General features: G+C 41.3%; 2 protein-coding genes across 7 annotated transcripts; one reads left to right on the forward strand and one right to left on the reverse strand.

The window, feature by feature from the left end:
• The first annotated feature begins 5,065 nt into the window (after positions 1 to 5,065).
• LOC123144825 (protein TIC 20-I, chloroplastic) lies at positions 5,066 to 8,313 on the forward strand. 2 transcript variants are annotated; one of them, XM_044564073.1, is made up of 3 exons: positions 5,066 to 5,210; positions 6,111 to 6,317; positions 7,360 to 8,313. In XM_044564073.1, the coding sequence occupies exons 2-3, from the start codon at positions 6,146 to 6,148 to the stop codon at positions 8,004 to 8,006; spliced, it is 819 nt and encodes a 272-aa protein (XP_044420008.1). In that variant the 5' UTR covers positions 5,066 to 5,210; positions 6,111 to 6,145; the 3' UTR covers positions 8,007 to 8,313. The 2 variants fall into 2 exon arrangements, with proteins under 2 accessions (XP_044420008.1, XP_044420007.1); XM_044564072.1 differs by having other exon boundaries at positions 6,117 to 6,317.
• Positions 8,314 to 8,857: 544 nt separating this feature from the next.
• LOC123144824 (UDP-rhamnose/UDP-galactose transporter 6) lies at positions 8,858 to 12,224 on the reverse strand. Of its 5 annotated transcripts, none has more exons than XM_044564070.1 (7): positions 11,975 to 12,216; positions 11,259 to 11,373; positions 10,979 to 11,167; positions 10,666 to 10,850; positions 10,390 to 10,590; positions 10,124 to 10,285; positions 8,858 to 9,429 (listed from the first exon to the last, which is right to left on the reverse strand). In XM_044564070.1, exons 3-7 carry the CDS (start codon positions 11,112 to 11,114, stop codon positions 9,100 to 9,102), a joined length of 1,014 nt encoding a protein of 337 aa, XP_044420005.1. In that variant the 5' UTR covers positions 11,115 to 11,167; positions 11,259 to 11,373; positions 11,975 to 12,216; the 3' UTR covers positions 8,858 to 9,099. The 5 variants fall into 5 exon arrangements, with proteins under 5 accessions (XP_044420005.1, XP_044420004.1, XP_044420002.1 ...); XM_044564069.1 differs by having other exon boundaries at positions 11,971 to 12,215; XM_044564067.1 differs by lacking the exon at positions 11,259 to 11,373 and having other exon boundaries at positions 11,975 to 12,224.
• Positions 12,225 to 17,847: the final 5,623 nt, after the last annotated feature.

Below are 17,847 nucleotides of genomic sequence, written 5' to 3' on the forward strand. Positions count from 1 at the left end.
AAGTCAAACGTGTGCATGTTTGATCAAGTTTTTAGAAAAATACTCCCTCTGTAAATAAATATAAGAGCGTTTAGATCACTACTTTAGTGATCTAAACGCTCTTATATTCTTTTCGGAGGGAGTATGTCACTATCCACAACCAAATTTATATAGTTTAATCCATCTTGAAAAGTATTTTCATATTTTATTGATTATATATTGTGGATATTGATATTTTTATTCTATAATCTTGGTCAAACTTTTAAATGGTTGACTTGCACGAAAATCAATACACCTTATATTCTGGAATGGAGGGAGTATGCATAGATAAACCTAGCCTAAACTACTCATTGTCAGATATGTACACGACGTCCTGTTGTATATAAAAAATATTGAACATGTTAATCATGTATTTGGAAAATATTAATCATGTATTTAGAAAATGTTAAATGTGTATACATAAAATGTTCCTAATGTATATAAAAATGTACAATATTTATGCAAAAAGTAGACATAAAAAATATATGTTTCAAAGACGGTTAACCATGTATTTCCAAAATGTTAAATATGTATATAATAATTGTTCCTGATGTATACAAAAAAATATACAATGGTATGAAAAAATGTAGACATCAAACAATATAAGTTTTAGAAAATATTACTCATGTATTTGAAAAATGTTAAATGTGTGTATAAAGACTGTTCAGATGCAATAAAAAATGTACAAAGGAAAACAAAGAAAACCAATAAAGATTGAAAACCAAATAAACAAAGAAAACACCAAAAAACAAATAAAATAAGAAAGACACTAAGAAACCAAACAAAGAAACCAATAAAAAACGGTTGAAGAATTGAAAAGGTGGGTGAAAACCAAGAAAACAGGAAAAACAAAAGAAAATTGTGAATAAATAGAGAAAAACAAAAGGAAAGGAAAGATAAAAAATGAAAGGAACGAGTGAAGTATGGCGATAGCAAAGAAACAAACGAAAATGTACCAGTGCGAAACTAACTATAGAGCGCGTAGAAAATCTCCACACGAGGGAAGCATACGGCCCACTACTTTTGACTATCTCCCAGAATTTTGAGATTTTGATCTCCCCAGATTCTTCTAGGATTATAAAAAAAACATGGGTTCAAGATTCAGGAAGAATCTGAGGGGAGGTCCGATTCTCGGGCGCCCCTATGTCTTGCCTATAACGAGATGTAGGGACCCATGTCAAGGCCAGCGCCAGATGGTCCTGCCCATCTTGTGGGAGGCCACAACCTCGTTTCTCTCTCTTCTATTTTTATGATTATGTTTTTATTTTTTACATAAAAATATTCTACACAAATATATTACAAAAAATATTAACCAAGCATTTGAAAAATAATAAATGTGTATAGAGAAAATGTTTCTCATGTATACAAATTATGGAAATGTGTATGGATTTTTTTATCATGTATTTAAATGATAATCGAGCATTTGGAGAAATAATGTTACACAACTATTTGAAAAATATTAATCAAGCATTTAAAAAATAATCATTGTGTACAAACAAAATATTGATCATGTATTCAAAAAAGTTAATTTAACATTTGAAAAAAATTAATCAAACATTCAAAAATTGCTATATATATGTATAGAATAATGTTGGTCATGTATTAAAAAATGTTAAACTTGAATTTAAAAATGTTAAAATGTGTATAAAAAATGTGGATCATGTATTAAAAATGTTAATCTTATATTTGGAAAATATTAATCAAGCATTTAAAAAATATTAAAAACGCGTATAGGAAAAATGTTGATCATGTATTAAAAAAGAATGTTAAACGAGAATTTGAAAAATGTTCTTGATGTGCATGAAAAATGTAGAATGAAAATAAGAAAACGGACAAGAAAACAATGAAAAGCAAAAGAAAACGAAGGAAAACCAAAGAAACAAGTGAAAAGAAATGAAAAAGGTAAAAACCGATAAAGAAACAAAGAAGACAAGAGAAAGTTTTTTTTTTTTGCGAAGACAAGAGAAAGTTGTTAGAAACTGAGAAATAAACGAAAAACCAAAAGTGGAAGGAAAATGAGAAAGCAATAAAACGCTAAAAAACATTAAATAAACAAATAAAAACTAAAAGTATATTGACGAAACTTAGAAACAAAAGAAAACATGAAAAAAAAACACATCAGTGAAGAGATTGACGACTAGTCAACGAGCAATACTCTATTGGGCTGGTCCATAGGCGTGCGCGTCGCAGGAAAGTTTCAGGCGACACAGATGCTAGTCTCGCTATAAGCGATACATAGCATTCATGCCGAAATCATTAATTGAGGAGTATTCCTTCCAAAGATCACTTTCACCCTTTTCAGATTGTGACAAATGTCATGCTGCATGTGCGCCATTTGTGCAACCGGGAGTTTTTCCTTTTTCGTAGATCCATTTATTCAAAACGTTTTATCTCTTAAACTGTACGTCCAAATCTCGAATCATTTTCATCGTTGGGTTTCTCGCATCAGGATCTTCAAAACTACTCCCTCCGTCCCATAGTATAAGAGCGTTTTTGACACTATACTAGTATAAAAAAATGCTCTTATATTATGGGATGGAGGGAGTAGATCCTATGTTGATATTTTTTGATGAACTTTTTTTAACGAAAAAACCATACAAAAAATTAGACAAAAAAACAGAATCGGGAGCATGTGTTTTTCCTTTCCGAACATCGTTTCCAAGAGGCTCAACCATGCCTCTCGCAGAAGGAAAAAAAACCATGCCTCTCACGAAAGGGAAAAAAGCGAAAACACATTTTTTCTGTTTTCAAGAGGCGCGGACATGCATCTCGCGGAAGCAAAACCGTACCTATTGTGGAAGCAAAACCATGTCTCTCACGGAAGGAGAAAAAGAGAAAACATGTTTTTTCCGTTTCTGAGAGGCACGACCGTGCCTCTCATGGAAGCAAAACCGTGTCTCTCATGAAAGGAAAAATGAAGAAGAGAAAACGCGTTTTTCTTTCGTTTTCCAGAGGTACGGTTGGGCCTCTCATGGAAGCAAATCGTGCCTCTCGCGAAAGAAAAAAATACGCGTTTTTATTTATTTTTGAGTGGCACGGCCGTGCCTCTCACGAAAGCAAAACTGTTCGTCTCACGGAAAAAGAAAAAGGGAAAGCATGTTTTTTCCGTCTCCGCCGTGCCTCTTGTGGAAGCAAAAAACATTTTTTTTACGCAAAAGCTAAGAAAGACCGGTGAAAAGCCGAAAAATCCGGAAAAAACTCCATCTAAAAAGTCGAAAATGCGCGCGAAAAATAAAAAGATCCATAGGAAGCGTCCAGAGCACAACACGTGGCGGTGACTGAGCGTGCCAAGTGGCCCTTAGGGAGGCTTCTGAAGGAGGGAACTCCTAGTCGACGCCTTAAGCGCCGGCTAGGAGAACTGGCGCCCACACGCCCGGCTAGTTGGGCCGGCCCGTGAAACGCGTTAAACAATAAACTAGCACGGAACCGCCGCGCCCCCCCCCCCCCCCCCCCCCCTCCACAAAAAAAGTTGTTACTACGGGATTCGAACTCACGTAGTTCGCCTAACTTCCAAACTTGCTAACCACTAGAGCTACCAGCCTTGAGTGATTAGGAACAGCGTGAAACACGAAAAAACATTGTCGCATCGCTATTTTGTTGCACATAACCACATACTGTATCGCGTCAATTTTTTGGGGAAAAAATCATGATTAGAAAAAGTTTGTGGATTTTGAAAATCATCATTTTTTAAGAAAAGTTCACAAAAATTGAAAAAAATCATCAATTTTCAAAAAGTGTTCATCAAATTTGAATAAGTTCATAAATTTTGAAAAAAGATCATAGAAATTGAAAAGAAAATTCACAAATTTGAAAAAAGTTCATCAATTTAAAAAAAGTTCATCAAAATTTAAAAAAGTTCATTCAATTTGGAAAAAAGTTCATCGAATTTTAGAAAAAGTTCATCGAATTTGAAAAAAAGTTCATCGATTTGAAGAAAAAGTTCACGAATTATAATAAAACCATCGAGGCAAGAAGAAGAAAAAGGAAAAAGAAAAAAATAGAATTGAAAACCGAAAAAGGTAAAAGGAAAAATGAAATAAGAAAAGACGTAAAAGGATTTTAGTCATCATGTCAGCCAAGGCGCGGTGGTTACCGCCTATTATCTCGAAGTGGAGGTCGGGAGTTCGATACCCTGCAGGGCGCTCATTTTTTGGTTACATAAAAAGGGAGAGGAAAAAAGCGTGAGATGGGCCGGCCCAACGCGGCGCGCTGCAGACGCCCGTTTGCAGAAATACACATTAACAGGCACTTACAGCGTCAAAATAGGATCCTTCTCTGAAAGAGCGCTCCTTAATTAGCTGATCATCGTCAGAGAAACAACTTTGGTCGACTCTTTGGAAGCTCAAAATACTACCAAAAAGTGCGGGTTTTTGGGTGGAGAATGGTGCGGGGAATTCTTCCCGACTACGCCACACTGCAGCACCGCCATATCAGGACAATCGCTACGTGTGATCTGTGTAAATCTTCGGAAGAAGATTTGATGCACACTCTAGTGCATTGTTCCCATGCAAGGAGCTTTTGGGCAGCGGCACGCGAGGAACTGGATCTCAAACTTCCTCGGCTGCATCCTAGCACTTGGGCAAGAGACATTGTCTTGGATGAGATAACTCTTGATGCTGATAGGTGTAAGATCATCACAGTAATGCATGTGATATGGACTATCAGGAGGGTTTTGACCCTCGACAGTCCAGGTCAATTGTGGCACCTATCTTCGATGAAATTAGGAAAAGATCTACATATTTTTGCCTCCTTTTCGGTTCGGCATGTTATGAGGGATGCTAATATTCCATCAGATTTGTGTGCTAGATTTGCTACTAGTCTTAGTAGTTCGGAGTGCTGGATAGAGGAAAGTCCAGGTTTCCTTGTGAGTAACCTTGTGGCAGATTGTAACCGAATCTCTATTAAGCAATAAAGGTCCCAATTTCTATGTAAAAAAAATAGCTGCTCTCGAATTCATGCCAATTCTTAATTCTAGGAGGCCGAAAGAACTGGGCTGAAAGAAGTGCTTGGTTAAGGGCCTGGCGTGTGTTTTCCCAGCCCAAATTGCCTAATCCCCTCCGCACGGGGGCTAAAGAAATTCGAGTCCACGGAGCCGACACAAAAGCCTATCGCGAGGCGACGGAGCGGCGGCGCCAGAAATCGAGCGGAACCGCGGTGCTGCCGGCGACGCCTCCGACGGTCGCCTCTCTCCGGTAAGCTCCCCATCTCCTCTTCCTCTTCCTCTTCCTCTTCCTCTGACGATGGATCCCTGACCCTCTTCGCCCCCTTCCTCCGCCCCGACGCCGGCGGCTCTCTCCATCTCTCACCTTCTCGCCCTCCTACGGCAGAGGCCTCGCCGCCGCGCGCGCACTTCTCCCCGCTGCCGCCATCGAATCGAACCACAGCTTCCCGGCACCGAACACCACGCACTCCGTCCTCGCCCTGTTCTCCTTCTTGATCTCTTCCTCCGCTCCTCCGGTGAACTCATGTGGAGGAGCAGCTACCACTGCTTCTGCCGTCATCACCTGCGTGGCTTTGTCAACCTCGTCGTTAGAACTCTGGAACTTATCCTCTCCATCGCCACACCCTATCCGTCGTTCCGTGCTGGTACCTCTTCTTGTCGCGAGTTCTGACCTACCCCCAAATCCCCAATCCGACCCAATGCGACTCTAAGCTGCCGCCGTGCCCTCACCTGGCGTCACCGCCGGCGCCTCCCCCTTCCCCTCCACCTCGGCCTCCCACGCGCGTCCCCGTTCTACCTCGTCGCGTCCTTGCTGTCTCAACACCGGCTCGCAATTTTTGCCGTTGGTTCCGAGGTATGACCACTTTGTCACCAGTGAGTTAAAAATTACTGACCTTCAGATAATTTTGGCTGTGAGATGTACAGCATGCACATCATCCTGATCCGCCCCTGACTGCCATCATACTATGAGATTTAGTCATGCGTCCACCACTGGGTTTATCCATGTTAAGAGTTGGAATAATGGACACATTTTGATTACATATTCACTGCTATCCTCCACAGTTTTCTTGTAACCCCTCATAGCCGGATGAGATGGGTTTTTCCGTTAGTTGCCACTGCTCTTGGCTAGGCTAATCGAAAAATTTCATAGTTGCAGATTTTGTCCAAGATCCTGCTTTGCACACGATGCTGCCTTGTCAAGGAATAGCTACCGCGACTGCAAATTCTCAGCTATTTGGATTCCCTGCCGCAAACCGCTATGGATATCCTGCAAGATCATTGGTTTCTTCTAAACAAGCGTTTCTTAAACTGCGGGCACCGGCACTTCGTTGTGACAAGAAAATCCCCCCTTTGAGAGGTATTCATTTTCTTGCTTATGGATATTTTACTCGGGCACAACGCTGTGACTGTACTCTGAGTTCCTGAGCTCTTGTGAAGGAGCTTTTATTTCTACATCATAAACCAGTATTACATAATCTTATATATTTGGCAGCTGAATAAATGTCTGGATATGGTTTGGATGTAATCACATTGTGTTTAAATGCTTAATGATACCATTCACTTGGTGGGCTGAGATTTCCTAGGCTTTCGTGAGTACATAGGCTTTTAATATTGCACAATATCATTGGAGAGCATTGCCTTTTCATGATTTTTATGAAAGCTCTTGAACACTTGTTTCTCAAATGATAAAATGGAAGTACAAAGTTAGCTTAAGAAAGCTTGAGTTAATTTCAAGTTCTTATGGTTTTGCTGGTAGAATAAGGACTGTAATGTGTTAGCTCACTGATAGATGCTATCAATAGAGTATATCAGGGATATTCTATATCTTGTTATATTATTCCCAAAGATCCAATGTGCTTGATGGCCCCTGTGTTACTGTTTCTCTAAATATGAGGAAGGACGAAGATTTGGGAGCACCAATCTGTTAATGCAAAACGTTACTGCAGTTGTGCTTGTACATATTCACAATGTGGTAGGATTGGCATTACACCCTACTGTTCGTGATGCATGAAAAAAAATATTAGACTTGAAAGCAAGAGAAGTTTCTAGTACAGTGCAGTTAAATTGTACAAGTATGGTGCAGAAAATTCTACATAATGCATGGATTGACAATATCTGGCCTGCAGATCATGTCATGTCTATTGTCTTTATAATATGAAGTTACAAGCAAAATATTTCATATTAACACATAATGGTATCTTGAAATTCAACTTGTATTACAAGTATACAGATGCATAGTTATCATGAATATAACTTCCACATTATTTTTTATTTGCTCTTTCCTGAACAGTGAATTCTATGTGCTAACATTACTTATTAATATTTTGGGTAACTCAATTATATTTATCCATAGTTGTTATTATGCCAACCTTGCCTTACAAGATATTTCTTACTTTCAGCTTGTTTTGATTTTTCCGCTCGTGCTGTATCTTCATCCCTTGTAAACTATGATTCTGTAATGGGCAACAATCCCTTCAAGCCATTGCCATCAATCCGCAGCTCGCACCCAAGATCTCAAGTTAGTTGTCAGGCATCTTTAGCGTCATTCAGCTACCCTGAGCTATCTTCTAAACCTAAATGGTGGTGGAGGACCCTGGCATGTGTACCTTATCTTCTACCACTGCACAACATGTGGTCGCACGCAGATGCCGTGTACCAGCTTCATCCATACTTGCAACAGTTTGGGCTGTTTTATGCCTTCATTGATACAATGGCATTAGTCCCTGGATGGCTTTTCCTGATGATCTTCATGACTGTCTACTTCTTTGTGGTGAGACGGAAGTGGTCTCCGCACTTTCTGCGGTATCACATCATATTGGCCATTCTTCTTGACACGGGCTCTCAGGCTCTGGCGACCATGTGCAACTGGAATCCAAGCATCGTCTTTCAGGGTAAACCAATGGCGTATTTCTGGATGACACTGGCCTTCATTCAGATCTTCACAGTTGTTGAGTGTATGAGGTGTGCGCTTTCAGGAATGTATCCTAACGTTCCATTCATATCCCACACAGCGTTCATCCATTCTGATCTGAACCTGTTCAGGTAATTGGCTAGTGCAAATGTGCATCTGGAAATGTAAGAGGGGTTAAGGAACTTTGTGTGAGATAGAGAACTAGCTGAGGCAAAAATGGTTTGGAAGTGTATTTTGGGACATAAGAAGGGGATGCACGTATATGCAATCATCACGGGTAATTGTAGTAGCTTCTCAGGACTCTGCAGTGTTGGCAGTGTTATACTGCATGTTTTCATGAAGTTCCAGGGGACACCTGACTTCAAATTTTGTGTGTGGCTTGGTTTGTAAACGACAAGCAATTCGAAATGATGTTTAATTTGACCAGTATGCTTATGTTGGAGCTCCTTATTGTGTTTCCTTTGAGCTGTTGAGCCATTTAACTCTGGCAATCTTAAATTTCAAGAATGACATGTTAAGCCGTTCACCATGGCATAATTGCTTCTGAACACCTTTGGTAAATGACCACCATGCCATAATTACTGGAGGAAAGTGTAATCAGTAGAGGTGAATGTGTACTTGCAGGTTGCTTATTTTGCCGCCCCTTAAACGCAGGCTAGAATCTGCCGCAGCTAATACAAGTTTTTGCACGACACAGGCCCCGATATGTTGTTGTAGTTGTTTTGAAGTTGAAACCGAGATGAGTTGGTGTATTAATCTGGACCGTACATCACATTAGAGTTGAATAAATTCAGATATCCCATGGTTGACGCCTCACGTTTTCTCGTATGTTCAGAATCATCACGATATTATAAAGAAAAGAAGTTAGCTAGCCAAACAAGATTTTCATAATCCACCACACATGAAGTCTAATAAGTCACCTCTCTATGTAGTGTGCTATAACAAATATATTTGGATAGCTTATACTATTGTGAAGATCTACAGAGTTACAAAATCAAAATGTTGTATAATTAGATTATCTTACCACTATATTTGGTTGTGACATTTGCCAGAAAAGTAAAGTCAATTTCATTTCGCTCAGGTACTCTCCTTTAGCTATGGCTACAAAACGGAAACGTCGAAAAAGTGTATGAATGAAGAGAATAAATCGGATTGCCGCAACTTGATGCTCAATAGCGCTGCTAGCCCTGCTATTAGTTCAACAACCCTGTATTTCTAATCTCAGTCCTCAGACTTTCAGATCAAGCTCAGACTGCGATGACAGTATGCCGTGCTTCTGTGTTTTCTCGCTGATTGGTATGTAAACCTGCCGCTCTTTGCCTCCTGGTTTGGACGACGCATTCCCGTACCAAATCATGCCAATAACAGCTATGGTCATGCCAAGTGCGACATGGAAATTAAGGCCCTCTTTTCCGAAGAAGAAAAAACCCAGGGTCAGCACGAGAATAGTCTTCATGTGGCCTAGAACTTGAAACGAGACAGCTGTGAATCGTCCGATGCATATGAACTGGCTTAGATTGGTACCAACAGCAATTATGCACGACAATACAATGAAGAACTGAAAAAAGAGTGAAAAAGGAAACATTAGTCCCCAGTTTACTCTGGTAAAAGTATTTTAGGTCACACAACTATCAACCAAGAGAACGGGTACAAACCAAACCATGTGTCCCATGCTCATATCCTAGAATTTCAAGTAACTGTAGTACTTTATATATCAAGAAGCATATATGAACGTTCTGCCATTGACAGTAGAACTTCACTAGCTAGTCTAAATCAGGCATACTTGACCTATATGCTTCTATATTATTTGAAGCAGCTCCTGTATTGTAATGTGACATATTTTAGCATTTCAAACGGCATCACATGTTAGCTTATGAAATACTATTTAGAGGGTTGATCTGTACGATCTGTTTTTGTAAGATCCGTTTACTTCACAATAATCAAGAGGAAACAAATATACACAAAGATGACTACTGAGAGTGACATTTTCTGTACTGAACACTAGATTATACCTGGGATAATACAAAACTGAAAATCATACAGATTGCAGTTACCCTCATATCAAACATCACTTCTCAGCAGTAATATATTCATAGTGACAGACATGTTATCCTGATCCCCCGATGATCATTAAAAGCCTACAGATATAGATTATAATGCTACAAGAACTGGCGAGGACTAGATAAGTTTCTGATGCAGCAAATTTATAAAGAAATAAGAAACAAACTGATTCAGAATAAAGCATCACGTACCGTAACTACCATGGTATAATCAAAAGTATCAACTCTTTTGTCAGTCAACCATAAATCCACAAAAGGACCAAATATTAACAACGACACTGCCTGAGCAGGAGCAGTATGACCCAAGAGGTTGAATGAGCCAAGCGAGTACTTCCGTTGAAGATGATGAACATACTGCAGGAAAAAAAGAACGGTAGATACATCACACATCCCATTAGGACAAGGCCTGCTAGGAATGTGCACAAACAAGGTACAATTCAAGCACCCAGGATACTCACATGCTGTTGTAGTGCAGTGCTCCAGACCGCTATTATTGCAGCTATCAACCCTTGAGAGTTCACACTAACATCAGTTACAGTACACACAGCAACACCAACTAGGACAAGCATTATACTGAGTTTTGTATCTCTTGAGTAACGAACTTTGTCAAAGAGGATTTCTAGAAAACACAAAACTGGAATGATACACAACTTGGCAATCTGAAACAGCAGAAAGTGCAATTTAGTATATGCATTACATTCTAACATTGAATAGAATTTAGTTACTCTCTTCACCTGATAGAATCCAACAGAGTTCCACATCAAGCTAACATTCATCCCAACAATTGATAAGTTTGCAAAGAAGACAAATTTTACTAGTTCTGGCAATGGTAAGTAGGATGGCTGAATATATCCCAACCATTTCATTACTGATGTCATCAAGGTCGTGGTTAGGAAATGCAGCCCAGTTAACGTTGTAGCTGTACAAGCAAACCATGGCACACAACATTAGTAGAAGAAATCTGATACATTTGCTGCATAACCACAGTTAGTTATAGATCAGTGATAACACACGTGAAGAAAGTTGAACGTCTGAGCATTGTCTCACCAAAGCTAAAACCATGTGTAGCCATTAAGGCCTTGTTGACCATGATTATACCAACAGATGTCACAACATTGAACATCCATGCTCCAGCATCTAATGCTGCTTTTCTCTCTGCCTTGCTTCCTGGTGCCACACCCATACTTTCTTCTCATGTAGGGTGTAATCCAATTTTCTAAGTAGCGGAGAGTGCACCTTCAGTAGCAATTGCAATCAACACATTAGTTTGATAACTACATGAGTATAAATAAAACTCAGCATCCCACAAAAATCTTAAGGTCCCAACCTTTGTTTTCAAAGATTTGTTAATATTAGTATAGAGCAGCTCCCTAATGTGGTGTATGTGAAATGGAGTTCAAGAATGGATGCATGAACTCTGATGTTAAGACCACAAGTGAGGCCTGGAAAAGATACAAATTGCACACTAAACAAATAAGGCACATGGCATCAGTACAAAGTAACTAGCACCAGCAATTTATTGGAGAGTCCATATCATATTGTAGCTGGATCTGCGACTTTGTAGCTTTATAAATTTAAAGCCTTTGAACAGAGCTAAAATAAGTGAACTGCACAAGTGGTGTAATGCGACAAAAGAAAACCAGGAGGTTAATCCACTACATGTAGCAACATATGGATTATTGCTCCCACCAGGCCAATTCAAGACGATAGATGACTCAATACAAAATTATACTTTTTCGGCATCAGAGCTGATCAAATTCATGCGATTTGTCTAAAACCTACTGATTTCTAAAAACATGAAGTTGGTTATAAATGATTAAACTTCCTCACATAAACGGCATTTAAGTTTAACAGGTCGGTGGTGCATTACGCAACGAACACAGGGAATCAGGACCTAACACAGGGCCTGGGGGCTCAGTTGAACCCCCGATTTCTCTTGGAGGATGAACTGCAATTAGTACTCTAGTATGCAGAAAACACATCTGCACCGAATGCTGGATCGGGGTGCCCATTCCAGAAAGAAAGTTAGGGTTCGTCACCTACAAAAGAAATCAATCCATTTCCGGGTAGATTTCCGCTCCACGCCTGTCCAGTAGGGAGAGGTGGAGAACGGCGGCTTTGAGATCAGAATTCCTTCGAGGTGGCGCGCTATGGTGGAAGGATGCCGGTGTTCGGCGGAGAGGGTTCGGTGGACGGTGGCCTGGGTAGAGGATTCGACGACGGTAGCCCGGGGGAGAGGAAAAGGAAGGAAATGAAGTCTGGAGGAGTGAGGGCCTGAGCGAGGTATTTTTCGCTTTTTAGGAATGTGGATGTAAAAGGAGAAACTTGTAGGGCCAATTTTATAAGTTTATCACTACAGAGTTAGAGTATTTTTATTGCATTGAAGAAAGGAGATTTATTTATTAAACCGGATGAGTTTGATCTCGAATGCATAAGTTTACAATCTCCTCTGTGTCGGACCTTAACCACACCATTTTTTAGGGATAATGCGTCCCAATGTCATTAACTCACGGTTAACTACATTCTGATCACGCCTCATAGATGTGATTTCAAACGTTCTACCTAGTCCTGGCCATCTCCGGCCCGGCCCTGTCGGCCCACCCAGGCCCGGCCCTAAAATCCAGGGCCTAGGCTCGATGGGCTTGCCCATGGGCCGGGCTTGGGCCTGAATTTTGAGCCCACCAGTAGGGCCTGGACGGGCTTGGGCTTGGCAAATTAGCATTTTAAGGAAGAGGCCCAGCCCACGGCCCTAAACCCTAAGGGCTTTTTACCAGATGGGCGGGGCTTGGGCTTGAAAAATAGGCCCGATGGTAGGGCCTAGGAGGGCCCGGGCCTCAGTTTTCTGCCGTGGGCTTTTTTAGGCCCGACCCATGGCCAGGACTAGTTCTACCCCAGTTAGCATGCTCCTCACCTCCTAATCTAGGGTAGCCATGCAGACTTGTTTATTTCCGTCTGTCTAATCATATTGCGGCAATAAAGCCATCAGTTTCCATAATGTAAGGTAGAGTGCTCCACTTCCATCGCAATGTGAGGCCCTCCTTGCATGCTTTTGTTTTCGCTTTCTGGGCACTCATCTAGCTGAACAAATGGCGGCAAGACGAGAATACGTATTTTCCGTGATGTCTGTAAGAATCATGCCCGCACCATCGTTACCTTCAGACTCGGAGTATGTGTCGTCCATATTTAGTATCAACTAGCCCGTAGGCGGTGACTTCCATTGTTCTGGAGGGTGACCTTGGGGTGCAATCTTCCTTGAGCTAGTGCATGAACCACTGCCATACGAAATCACCATCTTCTCTCCTGCAACATCAACCATCTAGTATTGTTGATGCAAAGAAACGAGTCGATGTAGCTCCCTAGAAATCGACGCGACGCCTCAATGGGGGTGTAGGCATGAGACGAACCACTTCATTCCTAATGTACCATGACCACCACAAAATCATGGGCAGGGGAGCCACTCGTCTTCAATGCATGTGTCGTGATGAGGTGTAGTAGCCATTCGTGCTTGGTGGTGACGGCGTTCTTCAGATGCGGCTTCGTCCTGTCATGCGTCATGGCTTCCCAAAAGCCCACCACCAATGGGTATCTGTAGAAGACATGGAAGGAGTTCTCTCGTTCCATCCTGCAGACACGATAAATTGTAGAGACCTCGAGATATTGTTAAACTTTGTTGTCCATAGTGGAATTAGTTGCTAGCCTCCCAGAGAACATGTGTACCTTGGGAGGGGGGAAGGGCAACCCCACAATACCTTCCAGACAACACGACGATCATCTAATGCCTTGCTCGTGGCGCACATATATAGAGGTGCGAAAATGCTCCTAGAGAGCGAGCCGATATGTCAAACGGGAGGTGAATACTCCATTCAGCCCACGCCACGACATCCTCATACCTAGGGTTAGCTAGGTCTAGGGGTTTCACTCCAGCATCTCGATCATTTTCAGGACCCTCCCTTCTAATGGGCTTGCATGTACGTAGAAGGATAAAAATTATGACATCATCAAAGTTCCTCCCATATTCCAAAAAAATCAAAAAAATCTATATATTCTATTTTTAAAGGACTTTTATTACTCAATAATCGATATTACAATCATGTTTACATAAACGAACAATGTCGTCTAGGCCGGGCACAAGCCAAATTGCAGTCTGGCGCTGGAATCTACCAAAGTTTGCCATATAATGACTAGTAGTATTTCGCTAACGTCATATGTGAGTAATACAAGTTCTTTAGCCCTTCACACGATATTTGATCTCATGGATGAGGAGTGCATAACGATGATCGATTACGCTCCACACTTTTTCTCATGTTATTAGCTTCTAGGCAATGAGATTCAGTGTGAATGTCCAAGCGAAAGTGTAAGTTATCGACCAGAGGGGGTGAATGGGAGATTTTTAATAAATTATTCAAAGATGTGAGTTCTTTGAAGAAGAAGAACACGAAGAGTAACTAAACAGAAGATAGACTACAATATGCACGCAAATCAGAGTAGCGACAAAGTCATCATGACGAAATAGAACATGCATAGAAAGTAACTGATCATACAAACATGCAAGAACAAAGTAATATGAACTAAATAATGCAAAACTAGAGACAAACAGAACAAGGCGTGAACTGATGAAATTTTGAAAGTTTTCAGACAAAGTCTTCAAGAGGAGGGAGACAAATTCTAACACATATGCGGAAATTAAGGAGTTGAAGAAATAGAACTAGATTGCTCGATGAAGACAATGGATTTGTTTGACCAATACCAGTTGTTGCGACAACTGTGCGTCTGGTTAGGGAGGCTTGCGATTTAACTCGGAAGACGCATAGTCTTCACCTTATTCCTCTTAAGCTAAGTCACTTAGACCTCGCCTAATAACTCATGGTAAGTCTTCAAGGTATACTTCCAAATCCTTCACAGACTCATTCTATGGCACTCCATAAATTCTTCTTGGGTGCTCAGAACATGACACCTAACCGTTTAGAAGATCATAGTATTCTAAGGTAACAAGCATCAGATCACACAGGAAATCTCCTTAGTGATGCTAAATCACTTTTGCTTTGGGTGTATGGGTTTGTCCTCACTTAGGATTCTCTCAGATTCGTCAAAGGATGTGTTGCTCTAGTTGATGTTGGAAATATTGTTGGGAAACGTAGTAATTCAAAAAAAGTTCCTACGATCACGCAAGATCTATCTAGGAGATGCATAGCAACGAGAGGGGAGAGTGTGTCCACGTACCCTCGTAGACCGAAAGCGGAAGCGTTAGTTAACATGGTTGATGTAGTCGAACATCTTCACGATCCAACCGATCCAAGTACCGAACGTACGGCACCTCCGTGTTCAGCACATGTTCAGCACGACGACGTCCCTCGAGCTCTTGATCCAGTAGAGGGTTGAGGGAGAGTTCCGTCAGCACGACGGTGTGGCGACGGTGTTGGTGATGTGATCCGCGCAGGGCTTCGCCTAAGCACTACGGCAATATGACCGAGGTGGTAAACTGTGGAGGAGGGCACCGCACACGGCTAAGAAACAACGGTTGTGTCTTTGGGGTGCCCCCTGGCCACGTATATAAAGGAGGAGAGGGAGGAGGCCGGCGGCCATGAGGGGGCGGGCCAAGGGGGATCCCAACTAGGATTCCCAATCCTAGTTGGACTCCCTTTCCTATTCCAAGAGGGGGAAGGAGGGAAGGAGAGGGAGAGGGAGAGGAAAGAGGGGGTCGCGCCCCTCCCCTTAGTCCAATTCGGACTGCCCTTGGGGGGGCGCGCGCCACCCTGTGGGTTTCCCACTCCTACTCCCTTATGGCCCATTAAGGTCCATAACTTCCCCGGGGGGTTCCGGTAACCCCTCGGTTCCCCGATAAATATCTGAATCCCGAAATCTTTCCGGTGTCCGAATACCTTCGTCCAATATATCAAGGGCCAATTTCAGTTCTGCCCCTAACTCGAACCCACTACTCGGTTTTGCCCCTCCGCCGTTAGTGTCACTTATAGAAATGCCCTTTTGCGCCGTTACCGTCCGGTCAAAGGACTTTGACCATCCAGAAAAAATAGCAAAAAAATCAAAAAAATTTGAAATTTTGTGGGATCGAAGATAGTCATGTCCGCAAGACGCGTGCAAATTTTTGTGTTGGTTGGACACTCCGGGAGCTGGTGGCAAAGGAAAACAAAAATAATTTATGCCTATGAACAGTAAATTCGTAAAAAATAGCAACAAAATTTAAAAAATGAACTTTTTTGGCTTCAAAGAGGCTTGAGTGCACAAGGTGCTTGCAAGTTTTGGTGATCAAATGACGTACGAGGCGCTCTAGAGAAAAAAAACAAAATAGTGCATTTTTTCAAAGTTTTTTTGAGCTAAAATTTGTTTTTTTATCCACGAGCTCCTACGGTGTCCAAACACAACAAAAATGTGCACACATATTGCGCACCTCAGTATTCTTCGATCCCACAAAATTATTTTTTCGATTTTTTTAATTTTTTCGAATTTACTATTCACATGCGTACAAAATTTATGTTTTCCTTTGCCACGAGCTCCTAGGGTGTCCGAACGGCTTGAAAATTTGTACACACCTTGAAGACATGAGTATATTCGATCCCACAAAGTTTCATTTTTTTTATTTTTTTGCTATTTTTTCAGAACGGTCAAAACCCTTTGACCAGACGGTAACGGCATAGAAGGGCATTTCTATAAGTGAAACTAACGGCGGAGGGGCAAAACTGAGCATACCTAAAAATTAGCGGCAAAACTGACCATTTCGAGACTCCTCGTCATGTCCGTGATCTCATCCGGGACTCCGAACAAACTTCGGTCACCAAAACACATAACTCATAATACAAATCGTCATTGAACGTTAAGCGTGAGGACCCTACGGGTTCGAGAAGTATCTAGACATGACCGAGACACTTCTCCGGTCAATAACCAATAGCGAACATGGATGCTCATATTGGCTCCTACATATTCTACGAAGATCTTTATCGGTCAAACCGCATAACAACATACGTTATTCCCTTTGTCATCGGTATGTTACTTGTCCGAGATTCGATCGTCGGTATCATCATACCTAGTTCAATCTCGTTACCGGCAAGTATCTTTACTCGTTCCGTAATGCATCATCCCGTAACTAACTCATTAGTCACATTGCTTGCAAGGCTTATAGTGATGTGCATTACCGAGAGGGCCCAAAGATACCTCTCCGATACATGGAGTGACAAATCCTAATCTTGGTCTATGACAACTCAACAAACACCTTCGGAGACACCTGTAGAGCATCTTTATAATCACCCAGTTAAGTTGTGACGTTTGATAGCACACAAGGTGTTCCTCCGATATTCGGGAGTTGCATAATCTCATAGTCAAAGGAACATGTATAAGTCATGAAGAAAGCAATAGCAATAAAACTAAACGATCATAATGCTAAGCTAACGGATGGGTCTTGTCCATCACATCATTCTATAATGATGTGATCTCGTTTATCAAATGACAACACATGGCTATGGTTAGGAAACTTAACCATCTTTGATTAACGAGCTAGTCAAGTAGAGGCATACTAGGGACACTCTATTTTGTCTATGTATTCACACATGTACTAAGTTTCCGCTTAATACAGTTCTAGCATGAATAATAAACATTTATCATGATATAAGGAAATATAAATAACAACTTTATTATTGCCTTTAGGGCATATTTCCTTCAGTCTCCCACTTGCACTAGAGTCAATAATCTAGATTACATAGTAATGATTCTAACACCCATGGAGTCTTGGTGCTGATCATGTTTTGCTCGTGGAAGAGGCTTAGTCAACGGGTCTGCAATATTCAGATCCGTATGTATTTTGCAAATCTCTATGCCCTCCTTGACTTGATCGCGGATGGAATTGAAGCGTCTCTTGATGTGTTTGGTTCTCTTGTGAAATCCAGATTCCTTCGCCAAGGCTATTG

Source organism: Triticum aestivum, chromosome 6D, assembly GCF_018294505.1.
Source record: "Triticum aestivum cultivar Chinese Spring chromosome 6D, IWGSC CS RefSeq v2.1, whole genome shotgun sequence".
In the NCBI taxonomy this organism is placed as follows: Eukaryota; Viridiplantae; Streptophyta; class Magnoliopsida; order Poales; family Poaceae; genus Triticum; species Triticum aestivum.

What these genes read in the sequence shown, in the direction of transcription:
- LOC123144825 (XM_044564073.1), top strand. Translation starts at nt 6,146, where the DNA reads ATGCTGCCTTGTCAAGGAATAGCTACCGCGACTGCAAATTCTCAGCTA. An exon ending in GAAAATCCCCCCTTTGAGAG is followed by an intron (nt 6,318 to 7,359) that starts GTATTCATTTTC and finishes TCTTACTTTCAG; the next exon opens with CTTGTTTTGATTTTTCCGCT.
- LOC123144824 (XM_044564067.1), bottom strand. Translation starts at nt 11,114, where the DNA reads ATGGGTGTGGCACCAGGAAGCAAGGCAGAGAGAAAAGCAGCATTAGAT. An exon ending in TACACATGGTTTTAGCTTTG is followed by an intron (nt 10,851 to 10,978) that starts GTGAGACAATGC and finishes TTGCTTGTACAG; the next exon opens with CTACAACGTTAACTGGGCTG. An exon ending in ACTCTGTTGGATTCTATCAG is followed by an intron (nt 10,591 to 10,665) that starts GTGAAGAGAGTA and finishes CTGCTGTTTCAG; the next exon opens with ATTGCCAAGTTGTGTATCAT.